Raw genomic sequence first — 21,564 nt, 5'->3', positions numbered from 1 at the left:
CACATTTTGCATTAATGGAGATGGAAACCTATCTACCAGCAGATGGTCATGGAGAGTGAAAAATGCATCATTTCATAGAAAAATACAACCAGTTTTTGATAATGAGGATGCACTGTACCAACTCACCACTTACAAAAACAACCAGATTCTTTAGTTCTTAAAACTAGATTTAGTACACTCTGGCTCAAAAAAGTAGCAAGACAAGAAAAAAATACACCTCTGAAAGTCAGTATGTCACCAAAAAAGGCAAAATCTCTTCATGAAAGATCATTCATCTTCAAGCAGAAAGAAAAACAATTAAGTAACAAAAAAATAAAATAGAAACACAAGTGTCTTATTAGTGTCCAAAGTCTGACAGCCTCCTAAGTCAAAGGTACAACATAATTCTATCAATGTTCAAACAATGGACTAGCTAAACAACCAAGGCAATTAAAATGCTACAGCATCCTACTAAACGCAGCTTCTCAGTGGCAGCACACATTCTTTTAAAATTTTTCCAGAAAGGTTTCAGAAGCACTGCAACTGATTTACTCATCATGTTTTGGTGTTATAGACTAAGGGCATCTGAACTGAACAGAAAGGAGCTGAGATGAAAAGGCGAGGAGGACAGTGTAGTGAAAACAAAGAAATGAGTTATAAAGGCATTTTATTAGCTGCAGCTCCACCAAGTACAACAATATCAAGGAAGAGGTACAGTAGCAAGTGGTTTACACATGAACCATTATAAGGCAGTAAATTATCAAATCCGGTGCATCACAACACTCAGAAGACATCCTAAAATTAGAAGCTCACCCAATCAGTACAATGCTCATTAAAGAACTTTTACATCTAAAATTAATAATCTGATGATTTATGTACCTTAATTCTTATTAGTTGTGCATTTTTATTTTGTAAAAGCATTAAGCATTCTTGTACCATTGTCTCATATAGACTAAACTGTTATACAAAAAGAGTTTAAAAAAACTTCTGCGGTTCACTTTTTTTCCCATATTCTTCCCTCTACGCCGCACAAGAGAATGAACCACAGATTGTTGCATCTTACCTACCCACTTGCTAGAATGGTACACTGCTGCTTATTTTTATTAACCAAGAAGCTACCCTCAATATCCAAGTACCGATACATTTTACAAAAAAAAAAGTCAGTCAGGTAAATAAAAAGAAGAGAAGAGCCGTTTCAGCATAAAGACATACCTCCAGTCCAGGCTCCCAAAAGCAAAATCTGGATATCAACAAATATGAGACAAACAATATAAATAATGTTGTATGTGTGAGGTATTCCACAAACATCAAATACAGCTTTGTGAAAATGTTATGGCAAGAACAGAAACATCCTTGAATAAGTAAAAACAAAATAAACACTGCGCTGTAACTTGATAAAATGCTAAATCTAAACACTGTGCTGTAAAACTGTGTGCATTTTGCTATATAAAACAGGTTATTCTCTAAACCCTACGTTGTAACACAGATTAGTAAAACAAAATGATGCTGCACACTCCACTAACAAGTCAGCTGAAAAAAAAATGTTCAAGCTATGACAGCCAAGTTCCATAAAAAAACATTTCAAGGACAAAAAAAAAAGTGAGCTGGGTGGCAAGAGATTCGGAACCAACACAAACTAAAAGCAAGCAATGATGTTGTGATGAAGCTTAGATGACAGTATAACTTATGCAAGGAAAATGCAGAACATGCTGTTTTTTTATAAACAGTTCAACTATTAAGTTCTATACAGTTTGATTGTGTAAATTACAAGTTATTTCAGAGAACAAACTGCTTTAACATAACTACACTTCAAAAATGTATTAGGCAATAACTACTGCTAATAACTGACTTAGCAGGCAACAGATTATTGTTAAAACAGTTCTCGAATGAAGTGATATCCTGCCATGCCAATATAGCCTAATGTAACACAAGAAGTTTTACACACCAGTAAGCAACACATCACTGTTCATTTTCACTTGCACACTTACACGAGTAGCCTACATTACCTATGGAAAGTTAACGTGTAACCAGATTCTAGTTACCTTATGGAAGCAGTGAAATGAATTGCAACATAAGGAGGAAGAAATAACTCTAGACATGTTTGAGTGATCAGCCTTTTTGGTTTAAAATGATAAGTGATTATCTGACCGAATATGTAAAATTCCACACTACCCACAACACAATGACTTCTATTGAAAATGAGAGTCAGCCGGCCACTAGCAACAAGTGGGATAGACTGTATCAGTAGTGACTTATTTCACACTGTACTGCTGCCCCTTTTTAGGGAACACAGTAGTGTCATGTTAAGTAGGCAAGAGGATGTGAAATGACTGCTCAACCTCTCAGCTGCATGAAGCATTCTTCACAGAGGTCATTTTAGTGCATAATAAATAAGCACCTATCCAGGCATGTCTAAGGGTCAGCTCCCGGTGTTTTCTCCTGTCTACCTGATGAATCTGAGAATCTTGGGGCAATGTAGCAATTGCCTCATGTACACAGACAACCCTCTCCTCCTACCACCCAACATTACAACCTCTGAGAGATGCACTTATATAGCCAAACTGGAAGCAAAGCTCTCTTCACCCGAGACTGGACTAGACAGACAAGAAGAGAAGGTAAACACTTGCACCACACCACACTCATCACATAGTCCCTCAAGACCTACACCACCAAAACACACACATAGAAACACAAAACACATCTACATTCACGGAGGCTCTCAAAAAAAAATCTACCCAAGCAACAGGGACCTCCAAAGCAGAAACACAAGCAACCTCCACCCCCCAACACAACCCAAATGACACACAGACCACAAACTTAGTGTGCCACTCAACCACAGCCCATAAGGCATAACAACGTACCCAACACTCTAGTCATAAGTGACTCTATAGTCAGGCACACTGATGTTCCACTCATTAGGCTAAACAAGGAGAAAGTTCCTGTCAGGTGCCAGGATCCGCCACAACACATGCACTACTCAGGTCACTCCACAACCAGTACAAATATGACTCTGTTATTGTCCATGTTGGTGTGAATGCCCTGAGACGCATCTCCCTGGACTACATGAAAAAGAGACATGGAGGAGCTGTCTGATCTTGTAGCCCAGGCAGGTATGACTCTAGTCCTGAGTAGCATCCTGCCATCACCCAGAATGATACCACAGTACAAGGCAAATGACTGACTTCAACAATTGCCTAAGCTTCTGATGTCATTCTAAGGGGATCCAGTATCTGTCTGCCTGGGATGACATGATCGACAAGCCACGATGCTTAGCCAGAGATGGCCTGCACCCATCGCCCTTGGGATTCTGGATACTGGCTAAGGCTCTTGCCACCCCTATAGTGCCTTTTTTAGGCAAGATTCATATGACAAATCACCACCGTAACAGGTACAAGCAAGCAAAATCTGAGGGTAATGCTACTTAATGCTAGAAGTCTAAACCTCAGAATGCACTCACTCGAGGCACTCCTAAAATGGAGAACATCGACATCTGTGCAGTGACAGAGACCTGGTTCAAGGCTCCAGAGAACACCCCTGCATTACCGGGCTATAATTCATACCACACCTTTCGGCCACCTAACCTGGACCGAAGCACTAAAGGGGGAGACGTGTCCATATTCATTAAGGATATCCACACCTCAGGGCTAGTTGCTCAGCATAATGCATCTGAGATTATCTAAGTGCAACTAACTCTGGACAAGACCACAATCCAAATTGTAGCTTGCTACAGATCCCCCACCATGCCTCAGGATTCCCACTTCTCATTTCTTGATACACTGGATAATATTAGGGTAGAACCTAACACCCTAATAATGGGCGATTTCAACTATCCCACCATTAACTGGGAAAACTACTCATGTACCAACTCGTGCTCAACGTTTTCTGGAATTCATAAATTCCAATGCCTTGGATCAAGTTATTCACACCCCCACCAGGGGCAGCAATATCCTAGACCTGGTCATTACCAACATGGGCAACCAGTGTTCCACACCAAAGGTGAATTCCTCACTGGTCAGATCCGACCATAAGCAAATCACCCTAGACATCCACATCCCACCCCCACCCCCCATTAGGGAAACCACCGTAAAACATTTCTCCAAAGCCAACCTCACGCTTCTTAAGACAGAAGTGGCAAACGTCAGACAATAGAGGTATGACTGCTGAATCCTATACAATTGCACTTTATAAGCACTTGCATAAGTGCATGGATCCCTAACAGAACCAAGATGCTATCCTCCAAAAAAAAGATGCCAATCTGGTGGCCCCCTGCCATAAACAAACTCTATAACAGAAGAAAGAAACTGTTGCAAAAAAAAGTGTAAGATCCCATGATTGGAGGAACTCCATGGTCAGCCTCAGTAAGAAGCTGAGATCCCCTCATAAAATCCTCCAAAGCTAGTTACGAAAACAAAAATTGCCACTGATTCTAAAGACCACCACAAAGCATTCCATAGCTATGTCAAGAATCTCAATGGCAACACTCAGATCTGCTCTGAGTTATAGCACAATGGCACTAAATATACAGAACCAACTGATATTGACAACATCCTGGCAGATAGGTTCAGTGCTAATTTACCCCTCTCTCATCCCCATCTCTGTACCGGAAGAATGCAAAGTTCCTGTAATCACGGCTGCACAGGTAAAAAAAACACTGTCCAAAGCCAAGAACACAGCATCCATGGGACCTGACAACATCCCAGGCTGCTTTCTACATGAACTACAGAACGAACTGGCACCCCACCTAAGTACCATGTTCAATCATAGCCTCACCTTTGGCTTTGTGCCCAATGAATGGTGCAAAGCAACGGTTATCCCACTCCACAAAGGGGTGGCAGCATGGACCCCGGGAACTACTTCTCTATTAGCCTGACAAACCTGGTCTGCAAGGCGATGGAACGTATCATCATGGAACTTATAAACAATGACATTGGTAATTTCCATACTCTGGACCCCACCCAGTTCGGGTTTGTAAAAGGTAGATCATGTATCCTAAACCTGACAGACTTCTTTGAAGCGGTCACCAAAGCCGTAGATGAGGGAAAGGTGAAGGCTTTCAACACCATCCCCTACTTTGGAATTATACATTAACTCACTAAACTAGGTATAAATCCCCATGTCACAAGATGGGTTGCCAACTGGCTCACTGACAGAACCCACACTGTGAAAATAGCAGATTCTAAATCCAACCTCAGACCAGTGACAAGTGGAGTACCATAGAGTTCAGTCCTAGGTCCTCTCCTGTTTGTTATCTACTTCTCTGAAGTACAAGCTAACACAGAAGGTCTTTGGCTAACAAAGTTCTCAGATGACTGCAAACTAGGAGCCATAATCAAAACTCCTAACGATGTGGACATCCTACAAATGGGCCTCACTGAGACAGATGCCTGGTGTCAAAGCCATGGCCTCAAGCTCAATGCCAAAAAGTGCATTGTCATCCCTTTTGGTAAAAACTCTGTACCCATGACGTACCACATAGGCGGTAGTCTACGTAACACCAAAAGTGTGATAAGAGACCTTGGGACACAGGTGGACAGTAGTCTCTCCTTTGATAATAACATCACCACAGTAGTCAGGAAATCCTTCTCTGTGGCACATCTCATCACTAAAGGTTTCTCATCCAGGAAAAAAAAGAGGTCACTGCTCCCCTCTCATCAGACCCATTGGAGAGTACAACACCCCTTTTGGTATGTACCTCGCAAGACATCTACAACTGGAAAGGCTACAAATACCTCACAAAGAGGATTACCGGCCTCAAACAGATGCCCTATGCAGACCGTCTCAAAAAACTCCAGCTTTACTCTGTTGCATATCGCCTACTCAGAGGCGATCTCTGCCTAACATACAAAGCTATGTGAAACCCAGAGCTGTTGGACATGCTCCACTTAAAGAAATCCCAATCCCTCTGAGCTACATGCTCCAGGGACCTAAACCTTGTCACCACAATAAACAGAAAGTACAGTTTTGTACCTACCATAAATGTAGATGTCCGAGAGGTATGCATCTGCAGTCCTAACAAATGGGTTGTCCTGCCTCAGGCAGCCCTTCGGTCGGCCGGATTCCAAAGTCTGGGTCTGGCCTCGGCTGATGTCGCACTTCACCCGACGTCATAGCTGCAGTTCAGCGGGTATTAAGGCATCAGCCGACGCCATTTTCCTCAGTGTTTCTTGCCCCAGATGCCAGGAGCCCTTTAAGAAGGCTAAATTTGGATAAATGCAAATGTTTCCAAACAACAGAGAGCAAATAAAAATAAACATGTATATACATATATACAAACAAATACATCATAATAGATTACCCCAGCTAGCTACAAGATGGGCAAATACCCTAGGAGTACCACAGAGGGGAAGGAGGGTGGGTAATCCTGACTGCAGATGCATACCTCTCGGACATCTACATTTATGGTAGGTACAAAACTGTACTATGTCCTTCAAGGATGCATCTGCAGTCCTAACAAATGGGTAGAATACCATAGCCAAACTGGGGGAGGAGGCACTAACAAGATTATGGTGTAGTTAAGATCCCTTGCAAAACAGCAGTGGCAAAACCTGCTCGGGATCTGGAATATAAGGGTAGATTATAATGCTTGGCAAATGTATGCACGGAGCTCCAAGTAGCAGCCTCTAAAATGTCTTTGGTAGCCACTCCTCGTAAAAAAGCTGTAGTAGTGCTGTAGCCCTTGTGGAGTGAGGTCTGATGTTTTCTGGAGTTGTCTTTCCATGATAAGAGTAACAAAATCTAATGCAATTCCCTATCCATTTTGAGATTGTCTTTTTTGAAATTGCTTTTCCTTCCATTCCTGTTGCATATGCTACCAGAAGTTGGTCAGTTTTTCTATTGTTCTTGGTTCTGTCCAGGTAGTAGCGCAATTGTCTATGCACATCCAAGGTATGTAGTAGTCTTTCCCCCCTGTTTTGTGGGTTGGGGAAGAATGTAGGTAGGTGGATTGCTTGGTTTAAAGATACCCTGGAGACCACCTTTGGCATAAAAGTAGGATTAGTTCTCAAGGACACTCTATCCTGATGGAAGATAAGGAAGGGCTGTACTGCCATTAATGCCTGTAATTCAGAAACCCTTCTTGCTGAAGTGATTGCAAGCAGGAAAGCAGTTTTCCATGATAAGTACTGTAATTCTGTTGTTGCTGCTGGTTCAAAAGGGGGGAGTGTCAACTTTTCTAGCACAAAGTTCAAGTCCCATGTAGGCAATGGTGGCTTCCTTGGTGGCTTTACATTCTTAATTCCTCTCAGAAACTGCCTGAGTAGAGGATGAGAGAAGACTGGAGGATCCATGTTGTATTCTGCCGAAATAGCTGACGCATGAATCTTAATGGAGGAGTAGGACAGGCCATTGTGGAAAAGCTCTGCTAAGTATTCCAGGATGTTAGCTGTGTTTACCAGTGATACATTTTCTCCTTTTGCTGTACTCCAAATGAGATATCTTTTCCATTTTGCTGAATAAGTTTTTCTTGTTGAGGGCCTGCGAGCCTCCAAAATAATGTCTTTAACCCTTTGAGATAAATCTGGGTTATTATGTCTTATGCAATGTTCCAAGCAGCTAGCTGCAGTGTTTTCAAGTTCGGATGCAGGGTTTTGAAGTTGTTCTGTGTTAGCAGTAAAGGAACTAGGGGTAGAGGTCATGCATGTTCCCGAGACATACTCCTCAGTAATGGGTACCAATGCTGCCTCGGCCAGTCTGGAGCTATCAGGATGATCCTGGGGTGGTCTTCTTTGATCTTCAATAGCACCTTGTGCATCAAAGGAAGAGGTGGGAATGCATATGCTGTCAGGTTTTCCCAACTGAAAGATAGGGAGTCCACCTTCCAAGCAAGTGGGTGGTATGTCCTTGTGCAGAATTTTTTCAATTGGTGGTTGTGTGGGGATGCGAATAAGTCTATTTCTGGTAGTCCCCATTTCCTTGTAATGGATTTGAAGATGTCTGGATGCAGCATCCATTCGTGGGCATCCGTGGTAGTTCTGCTTAAGATGTCTGCTAGTATATTTTCTTTTCCTGGCACAAATATTGCCTGGAGCTGAATGTTGAGGCTCAGGGCCACATTCCAGAGGTCCATTGCCATCCGGCATAGAGGATATGAATGTGTGCATCCCTGTTTGTTGATATACCACATAACTGTGGTGTTGTCCGTCCTTATCAGCAATTGGCCCTGTTGAAGGAACGGTCTGAATGTTTGAATTGCCAGTTTCACTGCCAGCATCTCTTTTTGATTTATGTGAAGTTTCAGCTGGTCTTGAGTCCATAAGCCTTGTATGCACTTGTCCAGCATATGTGCCCCCCAACCGAGGTCTGAGGCGTCCATGATGATAGCCTGGCTTGGTTGAGGGCTGTGGAAGGGCAGTCCTTTGTTCAATTGACAGGCCTGAGCCCACCATCGGAATTCTTGCTTCAGGCATGGAATTATTGGAATTTGGGTTTCCAGGCTGTGCTTGTGCTGAGACCATAAATTCCTTAGGTACCATTGCAACTTCCTCATGTGTAGTCTGGCATGTGGAATCAATATTATGCAGGATGCCATGTAACCCAGGGCTTGCAGGACTTTCCTTGATGTAAGCTGGTTCTGCGTTGTTAATGCCATGAAATAGAGTGGAAGGTGCTTCTGCTTTTCTGCTGTGAGGGATGCTATTTGATTTGATGTGTCCAGTTCTGCACCCAAGAAAGTTATCCTTTGGGATGGTATCAGCCTTGACTTTTTTATACTGACTGTGTATCCCAGGGCTTGCAGTAGATGAATGACCTTTTTCAAATCTTTTGTCAATTTGTTTTTGTTGTCCGCTTGTAACAGGCAGTCGTCCAGGTATGGGTAAATTTGAATTCCCTGAAGCCTGCAATGAGCAATTACTGATGCCAGGCATTTCGTGAATACTCTGGGCGCAGTAGATAAGCCAAAAGGCAATGCTGAGAATTGATAATGCTCTGATCCTGCAAGAAATCTGAGGTATCTTCTGCAGTTTGGTCGCACGGGACGTGCAGGTATGCCTCCTTGAGATCTAGAGTTACCAGCCAAGACTCCTTGCCCAGCATGGGAAGAAGCTGCTGTAGGGTCAGCATCTTGAATTTTGGAACAATGAGATATGTGTTCAGAGCGGACAGGTCGAGTATAGGTCTCCATTGATTTTCCTTTCTTGGCACCAGGAAAAGTCTGGAGTAAAATCCTTGCCCTTGTTCCATAGACGGTACCTTTTCTATAGCTCTCATCCTTATTAAGTGGTCTATTTGTTCTAGAGCGTTTGTCCTTTGATTTGGAGGTAGGTTTGGCATTCCTCTCTTCCTTGGTAGAGTATGGAAGTGAAACCTGTAACCTTTGTCTATTGTCTGTAAAATCCATTTGTCTCCTGTAATGTAATGCCAGTTTACTGAAAATAAGGCTAGCTTTCCGCCTAAGGGTGCTTCTAGTTGTTCCCTGGTAGGCGGTTTCAGAGCCAAGTCACTGTGATTGTCCTGTGGAAGTGGTAGTGGCTGGATCTGTGGCAGTACTTCGCTGGTTGTTAGGCTGCCACTGACGTCCCCTGTAGGCACCTCTGGATTTACCTCTGCCTCTTGGGCGCCTATTCCTGCCTCTCTGTGCTCTGGTGGTGTCTGGAAAGGACCAATTCTTGGAAAGCCAGTTCCTACTAAACCTTGGAGGCTGGACCTGTAAGAAATCCTTGACTGTCTGGACAGATTTTGCTTTCTCTTCCACCTTCTTCAGCACTTGCTGTGCGGGGGAGCCAAACAAATTGTGTTTATCCATGGGAGCATCTAGGAGCTTTGATTTTACATGATCTGGTAAGGACTGCTCTTTTAACCATGCATGCCTTCTGATCACTGTACCAGCCATAGCTGATCTAAAGGAAGCCTCCAGTGCATCATAGCCGCATTTTAGGGAATGATTACTGACCTGCTGAATGTTATGTACCATTTCCTGAAGAGACTTTCAGTCTAAAGGTTCAGGCGAGGACAGTTTTTTAGTTAACTGATCTAACATAAATTCCTGATACTGAATCATGTGGAATTGACAGTTTAAGGCCCTAGCCGAAAGAGTAGCAGAAGTATAAACTTTTTTACCCCATCTCTCTAAGGCCCTAGATTCCCTTTCAGAGGGGAGGGGGTTCTTGGCAGAGGTAGCTGCTACAGTCTTGGGGCCCTGTGAAATGGATCTGCAAAAGGAGCCTTATACAAATGATAATGTGTGTCCGGAACCCTGTAGTATCTGTCGGGCTTAGCAGGGGCCGGAGGAAGTGTATCAGGGGCAGTACAAGCATTATTAAATGCATCATCCACAACTGTAAGTACTGGAGGAATGGCTAAAGGCCTATGCTGTGGCAAATGCAAAAAGGTCCTAAGCCTTTTCCTAGGATCTGAAAAATCCTGGCCCTGCCATTGAAATTGTTCCCTCATAGCATGCAAGGTTTCCCCAAAAGAAAATTCCTCAGGAGGAGAGGCAGAAGGAATGGAGTCTTCTGCATCGGAGTCCTCATATGGAGAATAAGGGCCTTCTGGAGGGTTTGTATTTTCTGAATCATCAGAGGAGTAATCTGTAGAAACTGGCTCAGGGGGCTCTGTTCTAGGCCTCTTCTCTGGAGGGGGGTGAGAGGCCCTGTCAGGGTGAGGCTGTGATCCCCTGATCAAAGAAATGAGATCCTCTGCTAGACTAAGCATTTGAGTACTAGAACTAGGCCTGTGAGAGGGGGCTTTAGCAGGCACTGCCTTGGTTGATTTTGCTGCTTTAGCCCTGGCAAAAGCTTTAATTGACATGGATGCCGGGGGCCTAGCAGCTCCACGTGCAGGAGTAGATACATCTAAGGGGATAGTATCTGATAAATCCTGAGAAACTGTAAGAGCTGGTGGATTTTCCGTAGCAGATTCAGCCATGCTGGAAGAGGCCTCGGTAGAAGGAGGCATGCTTTCGGCTGAAGGAAGAACCGCGGACTCGGTTTCAGCCGAAACCGAGACACTCGCGGTTGGCTTAACCTCGGTTTCGGCCAAAACCGCGGACCGCGAGTGTCGGTCCTTTTCCTTACGCTTTTTAGCTAAATGTGAAGTCGGAGTCTCCGACGGCATGATATAAGCAAAAGCGGAGCCGAAAAACTCCTCTGCAAACTCCGACCGACGTCTAAGTGTCCGTCGGTTGAAGGAAGCACAGGCTAGGCAAGCTGCTACGTCGTGGTCTGGGCCTAAACAAGGTAGGCAGTAAGAATGGAAATCTTTATGAGGTATTTGTTTCCCACAAGTTAAACAGTTATTCACTTTTTCTGACATCGGCTGAGGCAAGAAAGAGTCCCCAACGGGGTACTTAGCTTTTTAGAAGTCTTCGGTAGTAGCAATCTCTGGTTCTGACCGACCGGCACTTGCGAACAGCTTCTGCTTCGGGCACCATGCGGCAAGAAAGACTGGGGAAAATGGCGTCGGCTGATGCCTTTATACCCGCAGAACTGCAGCTATGACGTCGGGTGAAGTGCGACATCAGCCGAGGCCAGACCCAGACTTTGGAATCCAGCCGACCGAAGGGCTGCCTGAGGCAGGACAACCCATTTGTTAGGACTGCAGACGCATCCTTGAAGGACATCATGCTGGAGGGATAGATTCCTGTCCCAGACACTTCCCATACTCTGGAACAAACCACCTGCCTATATCAATCAAAGCTTCTCATTAGCACTCTTCAAGAAAAATCTTGATGATTGGATGGGTGATAGGAAATTCACCCCGGGGATCACTTCTCTGGCTCTGCTTGACAGAGGCACAAGAAAATAATCTTCTTGGGTGGCAAAAGCCAGGGTACCATTTGGCTAGGCTTATATAGGCCCTAGGGCCAATAGCCTAGTACCTACCTATGAACGTATGAACCTATAAAGTATGTTCTAGGATAAGAATCTAGGGAACAGCAACACAGGAAAGAAACAAAATTACACTGTTTAAATACCAGTGTCTGTTCAGAGAAGTAAAAAAAAATATGTATAAATCTGTGAATTCATAAATTAGGAACAAGAGAAATAGTTCCACAAAAAACATAGTGCAATGATGTCTTGAGGCATCAGCAGTCTTGCTGTCAACTATGCACACTTACCAGAGTCCTACGGCTCAAGACAATGATGACAAATGGCAAAGGTCAGACCAGCTACACATGCAGTGTGTGCAATATGGTATTCAGTCCAGAAAATGTTTATATGTATAGACAGTGGAAAAGAAAAACAGATTTAAGTGATAGGTGAGCCATTTCAAATATGGAGCATTACTAGTATTTAAAATCAGTAGCCTGGTAGAGAAGCTTACCTTATCTTTATCTTCTACAACATCTGCAAGGACATCATCAGGATCTAGAATTCCACCATCTGTATATTCCAAATGATGAATCTTCACCCAGTCTCTGGTATCCTGCATAAAATTACAAACAATTCTATTAGAAACATCACATTTAGAACAACTCTGTAACTTGCTCCCTGCATTCCTGCATCTGATTAACTTTAAAACAATCATTGATTCAAGTTATCATTCCCCAGTTCCTAAATAAAAGACTTTTTTATTTTGTTGTATTTATTAATTAGGTATGCTCAATGGCCACAAGCGTCCCTTTTCAAGGGCAACTCGGGAGTACTGTCTATTAGTGACTTGCTGAAAATAATACAGTAGGCAAACGGACACTGAGAGGATCAAACTCTGGATCACAGGAAGTAGCTCATTAATAGCTCAAACTTGCATCGCTATGTTAACTTTCAGAGACAAACTTTTTGTTTTTCAGCCCTACATGCACCTTTTTCTCTTAAATATCTGACACTATCAGGACACCTGCTACATAGTGTTTACATGATGCCCTTTTTCCTCTCTTCCAGTAGGCACATTAATGCTGTGTGCTTAAATTTCTGCAGCACAAGTGTTAAACAGTGCAAACAGTTAACTGTAAAATGACAATGCAAAAGGGAAAATCAAACTCATTTCAAGAATGTAAAAGCATTTTCTTGCATGCGACAAGCCCCTGTAGTCCCTGGCATGGAGGGCAGTGTTCCCCTGCATTCTTACTACTTATATCTACAGACTCAACATCACAGTATCCTGGAGCAAGGAGAATTATCTCAGACAGTACAGCCTCACTGCAATCTTAGAAACAGTACAGATTAAAAACGGTCACAAACTATTGTTCTGAGTACTGCACTTGAGGAACAGCTACGCTGGAAAATAAAGTTCAATAAATTAGTTATGAGCACTCAGGAGATACCAAAGTGTCAAACTAACAAAACTGTGACTATTGAAACTTGTTGTTTCACTATCACATTATTCTTTACTCTTTGCCCCATCCCGCCTCTGCACCCACACAACACAGACTGTGCCCCCCTAATACCACCTGCTACTTAAATATTCTAACTCCCAGATTGTAGAACATTGGAGAAAAGTGAATTTTCCAAGATACTGTGCACATTAATTAGCTGATCATAAATGACCATTCATTACGCCTACCACCACCTGCAAAATGTCTTCCTTGCTCCCATATGTTCCAATTCCAGTTACCATCAAAGCAGCCTTCTCCTGCAAGCACTTAATCAAGTTAATGTCTAACAGCTCCTGCTATGATCTTCAGCACTGGGTGCAGCATTCCACACCATCTTGTATAACAAGAGGTAATAGATATATCTCTTCTTATCCAAAATTGGGTCAATTCATCCAGATTTGTACTAGTTCTACCCACTGCCCTTGCACCTTTGAGTGATCTCTTAAATATAGACCATAACTTAAAGTGAAGAGACTGTAACAGCCACATCATTTTTTGCATCTGGGGCTCTTCTAATGTAGTTCATCCTAGGACTCCCTCAACTAATTGCTTACCAGGACTACACTACACTAGGTGTATTTGCATTACTGTGTGCATTACATGTTCTACGGTGGGTTATGACATACAGCTTTGTAATTACTGTGGAACTACCTTCGTGACTGCAGTCACAGGTTTTTTAAGGTCTTCTGCTAGTCCCAAAGATGCCAGTCTTAATATTAAGTTATTCAAGTTAATAATTACAAACACAAGAAGCATAACAGCAATTCTCCAGTTTGACATCAAGAGCTAACAGAAAATGATTGTGACATAGGTACAATTAATGAAACCTGATTTCAGGATGCATACGGGATTAAGTCCTTTAGACTTTAAATCTAGACTTGCACTAAAGTACACCAAACCACAGAGGTGAAGTGCCCACTTATATAAAGAGTAAGAATTACATAAACTATGCAAAAGTTAACCATGTAAATGACTGTACAACACCAATGGAAAATAGCAAGTAAAGACATTGTAGTGCTACACATTTACATACCTCCAAAATGTCCAGTATGACATCTTGACAAACTCAATTCTTTTTATATTCTGCAGACTCCAACTTCAAAATTGTGGCTGGTGATTTAAGTTAACCATCTATAGCACAGCCATCTTCACTGCAGACTGCAACTTCAAAACTGTGGCTGGTAATTTAAGTTAACCAACTACTGCACAGCCAACTCCACTCCAGACTGCAACCTGAAAATTGTGGCTGGTGATATAAGTTAACCAACTATGGCACAGCCAACTCCACTGACATACTGGGATAAGGCCCTGACTGAACCCAGGACACCCAAATTCAATTAGCAGCTCAATACACCTGCTGGAACTGGAATGGGGGAGGAGAGGAGTGACAGGGCTTTGCCATCTCATCTCTCCTTAGGGGAAGGAGAAGGGTATGCATGGAAGTGCATCCCCAGGGAAAAGGCTCCGGTGATTGAATCCCCATTGGAAACTAAAAACCCAATGGAAGTCCAGGCTTCAAGGGGGGCAGGGCTGTCTTGAAAGGTTAAATAACTCAAAGAAGTGCCAGACACCCACACTGACACCCACTGCATGCCACACTCCAGGTGCATTACTGGCTGTGTGCAGTGGAGTTAGGGTTGCAAAAACTACAAAATCCTAATCACCCTTTAGGATTGACTAACTGAAAGTCACACAGTGTCAGCTCTTGTTCTGATGTTGGGAGAACAAATGGGCCAGATGACCAAGAAAGGCAGTGACAGGTGTCAGGCTGACAGGTCAAATACTTCAAAGAATAGCAAATATGGCATGGGAAGCACTTGATAGCATCATAAAATATAGAAAAATGTTACATCCCATCTAAAAGATCAGTAAGTGTCCCATGTTAGTAATCCAAAAAGGCAGTCCAATATATTATACATAGTTTGCATAAATGATGACTAAATGGAAGCAATCCTTCAGAGAAGTGCTCATCTAATCAAAGACATGGTAATTATATACAATACACATAAAAAGATATGATAAGCATTTAATGCTTGCTGACAGCATATTAATTAAAAGGCCTTAAACATCCAAAAAAAAATGGAACTGGAAAAATTCACAGCAGCTAAATGCAAACTATATACAAAAATTAGAGAAAACAATGCTGATGTAAGGCATTTAGAAAACTGACTGCTTCTACACAGAAAATCAAAACTTGCAAATTTACCTTGACAACAAAGAAATTAATCAAGAAAAAAAGTTTAAGGAAATGGAAAATCATTGGTAACCATAGCATAAGGAAAATTTAGCATATTGCTCAAAGAATTTTTAAAAGTGAGCTAACAAGAAATAAATTCAATCCTAACTTTTCGCCTATATGTCCCCATTGTCCGGATCAAACAGCTGATATTTTACATGTCATGTGGAACTGTACTAAGATAAACAACTTATGGTGTTCCTTGAGAGTAAGATTAGAGAAGATGGGATATGAAAAATCAGCCCTTACTTGGGAGACAGCTATATTGTACATTAATATCAATTAACTCCCAAAAATATTAAAACATGTCTTTATTACGATGTGTGCCCTTATTAAATTCTTTATTACAAAGAATTGGAATGTTATGTCACCAATTAATTTTCCCATCTCACAAATTAATTTATTCAAAAACAAAAAACAAACGCTATTACCAAAAATATTGGGGTTACTTGCTAGATATAATTCTTGACAAATAAAATTTGCCTACAAATTGTCATGAAAAGCTAACTTTTAAATAATAAATGAATGTAGTATAACCAGTCTTTCTTGCATTGTCTCCCTTTTCTTAGTGTATGTGTAACTAGATATTTTCCCTAAACAAACAAATAAATGGTTAAATTTCTATATTTACTTTATATATAGACTATCACCATTCTAACTATCCCTTATGAGACCAAATGAACATAAGAATTCTCATACTTTACTTAACGGTGTAGTGACTTCTTGTGTATATATTGTGTGTGTATGTATGTATGTATGTATATATATATATATATATATATATATATATATATATATATACATATATATATACATATGTGTGTATAATTTTCTCGGAACGAGATTGTTGTCTGTTTTCTTTAGATAGGTATTTGTATTGTTTGTGTTTTTGAGTTACCGTATTGTTGTTATTATTTGAAAAAAGAAAATTGAAATAGACATTTTGGGGAAAAAAAAGTGAGCCAACAAGGAAATACAGTTTTTATTGAACACAAGTATGTAAATACCAATACTTTCTTTAATTTTATTAAACAGAGCTATACCAGTAAAAAAAATATTGTGGTGCAATCTGAACAGAGAAAGGTTATCTACATAGCTGTGAGAAAGTTAACAGTTTAGAGAATTATTTTACTATTATTTTCAATATGACAACCAATGGAAACTGGAATACAGTGTAAACTAAATTTCGATACGAGGAAAAGTACAGTTGTGTAAGATGAACTTGCCATAACAGTAGATGTTTGTATGATCACTGCTGCAGTAGTTGTAGCTGTATGTGTTATAGTCTGACAAGTTGTATAACAGCCAGCCAACTTCCAAAGCTTCAGGGAACCTGCCATAAGCCCAAACTGTCAAGCCGCTTGAGATGAGCAGACTAAAATACAACTTTGGATGCAAAGGCCTCTAGTGCTTTCCTGCCAGCAGACAGAGAAGAAGCTGAGCCCTGACAGGACAAAGCTAGGAAAATAAATTAAATACATGTCTACATCCTGGCAAGAAAAACACAGCAAAAACAAGGTGGATGGAAGGAGGGGAAAACTACTGCAGGAGTTATCATTCGAACATCTGCTGTTATGTTTAAGTTGAACTTACACAAAAGTGTACTACATTCATCATACTGATCACTGCTACAGTAGCCTTAGCTACATGGGTAGATTACCAGAGCCAACTACATTTGAGGGGTGGAAGGAGAAGTATCCAAGACCACTGGAGAATGGTCCTAGCAAAGCTTGATCTTGACCTAGAGAAGGAATAAAGCTTATAGTGCTTTGTAAAGGTACGTACAGAGGACTAGGTATTATCTTCTAAAATATTTCCAGAATCCAACCATCTCCAAAAAGCCACAGATGAAGTCAAGGCCCTGGTGGAGTGGGCCTTGACCCTGCCTGGAACAGATATGTTATGGTAAGTATAACAAAAAGGAATAGCATTAAACAACTATTTGGAAATGGTCTGTTTTGACATAAGTTGTCCCTTCTTAACTTCACAAGGAAATAAACAACTGTCCAAAGAGCTGAAAGATTTAGTTCTGTCAAGATGGTATCAGAGTTATCTGTGGACATCCAAGTTATGAAGTATCCTTTCTCCCTCATTTTTAGGTTCAATAAAGAAAATGGAGAGAGCTGCTTGAAGTAAGCTTGAATACCACTTTAGACATAAAAGAATGCTTAGTTTTCAAACAAATCTTGTCCCATTGGAAAATGAGATAGTTCCTGTGGTGAGTCAACCCTATCAACTTAGATATCCTTCTTGCAGAGGTCAGGGCAATAACTAAAACTGTTTTTCATATCAAGAACCTCAAGTCAGCCAGATTAGCCGATTCAAATGGAGCAAGTGTTAGCTTCTCCAACATAAAATTAAGATCTCAAGGAGGGCAACTGGTTTTCTTGGAGGCATGTTATGCAAAACCACTTTAAAAGAACATTTTGACACAAGACTGCCTTGAAAGAGGAGGACTCATGGAAAGACATGCTGAAATGGCTGAAAAATAAATCTTGACAGAGGAATAAGGAAGGCCATAAGATAGTAACTCACATAAATATTGTAAAACCAGAGAACAAATAGCCCTGAATGGGTGCTGGTTATGTTGTTGGCATCAACTAGAAAACTTTTTCCATTTTCTAACATATGAATAGCTGAAATGTACCATATTTCTGTTTACAGAAATGCAACAAAATGTAATGAATGGGATGATTATCTGTAAATTTAGCTATATTTGTAAATGTCACATACTATAAATGATGGTGTGTTTTTTGTTTCTAGTAGCAGGCTTTCTTGTCTCCATTAGTACCTGCTGCACATCCTCAGTAAACAGGTTCCTAAAAGGAATTAAGAACCTATCATCCAGGCAGTCAAATGAAGGTAATTGATGTTAGGGTACATCAAAACACCCCTGTTCTTGTGTGGGTATATCCAGTCTGTGAGGAAGCTTGTGGTAATTTCCCCTGGCCATTTCCAAAATAAAGGATAACCATGGTTGCCTGGGTGAGAAGGGAGTAACTACAATGATGTTGGGGGGAATTCCTTCTGAATCTTCAAGTAGTACCCTGAATTTAAGTTGAAAGGGTTGAACAGGAGCATTCCTGTCCAATGAAAAGAAAAGAAAAGGCATCAGCATCCATCTTTCAGGCCTTCCTGCATGGAGTCCTGGAAAATAATATTGCCAGCTGATTGTTCAAAGCAGAGGCAAAGAAGTCTACTTGAGGAACACCCAAGACCCCCTGATCTAGTTTCAATTCATGAGGGTCTGCTCTTGTCTTGCTCAGCTAGAATGCCACACAACTTTAGCAGAATGTAGGATGCCTGTAGAACAAGACTGTAACGCTATATCCCAAGCTAACATGGCTAGTCTGCAAAGGGAATGCAATCTGGTTCCCCCTTGCTTGCTCATTTTTATTTTATTTTACATTTGTTGACCGGGCTAGTCTAGCTGGATATATGTCCATTTTCAGTAGAGGCCCGGGGAGATGAGCTCCGCTTATAAAATTTTAATGATACTAAGTAAAAACTATTAAGAACTACATGCAAATATAATATCATACTAATAGGCTAAAAAAAACATTTTTGAAAAAAAAATAAACAAGAGGTACAAAAGTGATGGAGTGAACAAAGTATTGTAGAACATGACAACAAGAAGTACACAATAAACATGTACAGCGAGAGGGATAAAGGAAAATAGATGAAAAGAAAGTGAACTTAGTCAGGGGTGAAGTAAGTCAGATGACAAGAAGTAAAGTTAGTCAGGATTAGTACAGGGGCACAGCCATTGTGTTTTGAGGTAAAGCTTGAGTTTCTTTTTAAAAAGAGAGACTTTGAGGGAAGAGATGAGAGTTCAGAGGGAAGCAGGTTCCAATATTTTCCAACAGTGTTTGAGAAAAGAGAGAGTCTCCTGCCTTGTTGTTTGACTTGACAGTGTTTATAAGAAGTTTGTGTGCAGATCTCAGGGACTTTAGGTTGTGGTATGGGTGAATCAGGCTTGATAGTATAGGGGTTTTGTCAGGTTGATAAAGAATTTGATGGGCTATGCTAAGCTGGTTAATTTTTAGTTGCTGTTGATATTCCAGCCAGCCTAGTTGTTTTAAATTAGAACAGTGGTGGGTTCTGTAAGGGTTTCCTGTGGCAAATCTGGCTATGTTGTGGTAAGAGTTTACTAGTTTTGACAGATTTTTTTTTTGATAATTTGGTAAAAATGGGGGAGGCATAGAGAAGGGGTGAGATAAGGTGGGAGTGGGCTATAGTTGTTCTAGATTCTGGAGTGAGGAAAGGTTTGATTCTGTAAAGAGAGCCTATTTTTTTGTTAATGGTTTTTAGTGTTGTTAATATGGGCATCGAAGTTAAGGTTGTTGTCAATGGTAATGCCTAGTAGTTTGGTAGTAGACTCTTGTGATATAGGTGTGCCATTTGTTGATGTTACAGTAAAATCAATGAGGGGAGATTTGCTCGAAGGTGTAAAGAGGAGCAGTTTAGTTTTTTTAGGGTTGAATAGTAGACAATGCTGGGAAAACCAGTCTTCTACAGAGTTAAATATGTGTTGTGTGAGGGAGTGAAGGTGTGATACAGATGTAGCTGAACAGATGAGCGTTGAATCGTCTGCGTACTGTATACATGTGGCTTGGGGAGCCACATGGTGTAGGTCATTGATAAATAAAGAAAATAGGAGAGGACCTAGTATAGACCCTTGTGGGACTCCAATGTTGACAGGTAGCTGGGAGGATAGAGTGGAGTTCCAGAGTACTGCTTGATGTCTGTTTATTAAGTAGGACTTAAACCAGTTAATAGTTTGGGTATCAGTTGATGTGGATTGCAGAATGTGAATGAGTATTTGGTGGTTGACCATGTCAAAGGCTTTGGATAGATCTAAGAAAAGTGCTGAGGAGAGGGTGTTATTGTTGCGATTTTTGTTGATTGTGTCTGTAAAGGAGAGGAGGGCAGTGGTGGTACTGTGGGATGGTCTGAAACCGTGTTGGGTGTTAAGAGAGTAGGTTATTATGGAGAAGGTGTTGAAGCAGTTGTTTGTGTAAACACCTTTCCATGATCTTAGATAAGGGCGAAAGAAGGGCTATGGGGCGGTAATTAGATATTTCAGTAGAATTTCCACCCTTATGGAGTGGGATAATGTGGGAGACTTTCCAAAGTTTAGGTACATAACCTTCAGTGATGGTTCTATTGATCAGAATTGAAATTGGGAAGGATATTGCTTTAGCTGCTAACTGCAAGTATTCTGTGGGTAATAGGTCAGCAGAGGGAGTACATGGTTTGAGTTTTTTTTAGAAGGGAGAGAATATAAGTTGTTGGGACCGGTTGGAAGTGAAAAGGTGGGGGTGGGTTTAGGTTGCTGATTGACATGTGCGTGTTTTTGATGGGAAGTTGACTTGCTAAGGTTTGAATAGTTTCTATGAAGAAGGAATTAAAGGAATTTGCTGTTTGGTTGGGGTTATTTATGTCAGAGCCTTGTGGGTTGGGTGTGACAGGTTTACTTGGCTGTAGTAATTGATTTATGGTTGCCCAGAATTTTTGTGGGTTGTTTTGGAGAGAATGTTGAGGTTTCAGGTAGTAGTTTTTTTTTTATCGTTCATTATTGCTTTTTTGGTCCCATTTCTTAGTTGCTTAAAGATTTGGTAGTCTGCTGTGTTTTTAGTTAAGCGAGATTTGTTCCAGGCCTTATTCCTGAGAGTGATTTTTTGTTTGGTTTCTATTGATAGCCAGGGGGCAGGTTTAGTTTTGATTCTAATGGAGCGTGTGGGGGCATGGTAATTGAGGATAGTTAGAAACTTAGCATTAAATAAATCAACAGCTTCATCTAGTGGAAGATGTTTTAAGGGTGTCCAGTTGCATGCTTCTAGTTCATTTTGAAATAGCTCCAAGTTGAAATTTTTTTTGGATCTGATTGTTCTGGTTATTATTTGGGTAGGAGGGTTGGTTTTAAGCCTGATGATGTAGGTTAGTAAGTGGTCACTTGTATCATCAGGGAGAGTTCCTGTTTTATAGGTATGGGGTTGGTTGTTGGTGAGTATCCAGTCTATGGTACTTTCTTTTTTGTTAACTTTATTTATTCTAGTGGGGGAGGTGATGGTCTGAGAGAATCCATAAAGGTTAA

At 41.1% G+C, this 21,564-nt stretch overlaps 1 protein-coding gene across 1 annotated transcript in view; it reads right to left on the bottom strand.

Moving 5' to 3' along the window:
• The window catches only part of PARD3B (par-3 family cell polarity regulator beta), a 5,075,916-nt gene that overhangs the window by 4,839,634 nt on the left and 214,718 nt on the right, over positions 1–21,564 (bottom strand). Inside the window, exon 2 of the mRNA XM_044075955.1 lies at positions 12,241–12,342. Coding sequence (XP_043931890.1) covers positions 12,241–12,342 — 102 coding nt within the window. The remainder of the gene's footprint in view (positions 1–12,240; positions 12,343–21,564) is intronic.

Source organism: Protopterus annectens, chromosome 6.part1 (assembly GCF_019279795.1).
Source record: "Protopterus annectens isolate FY-2018-M chromosome 6.part1, PAN1.0, whole genome shotgun sequence".
NCBI classification, from domain to species: Eukaryota; Metazoa; Chordata; order Ceratodontiformes; family Protopteridae; genus Protopterus; species Protopterus annectens.
The sequence above is the reverse complement of the archived record's forward strand: the minus strand, read 5'-3'. Positions and strand labels throughout refer to the sequence as shown.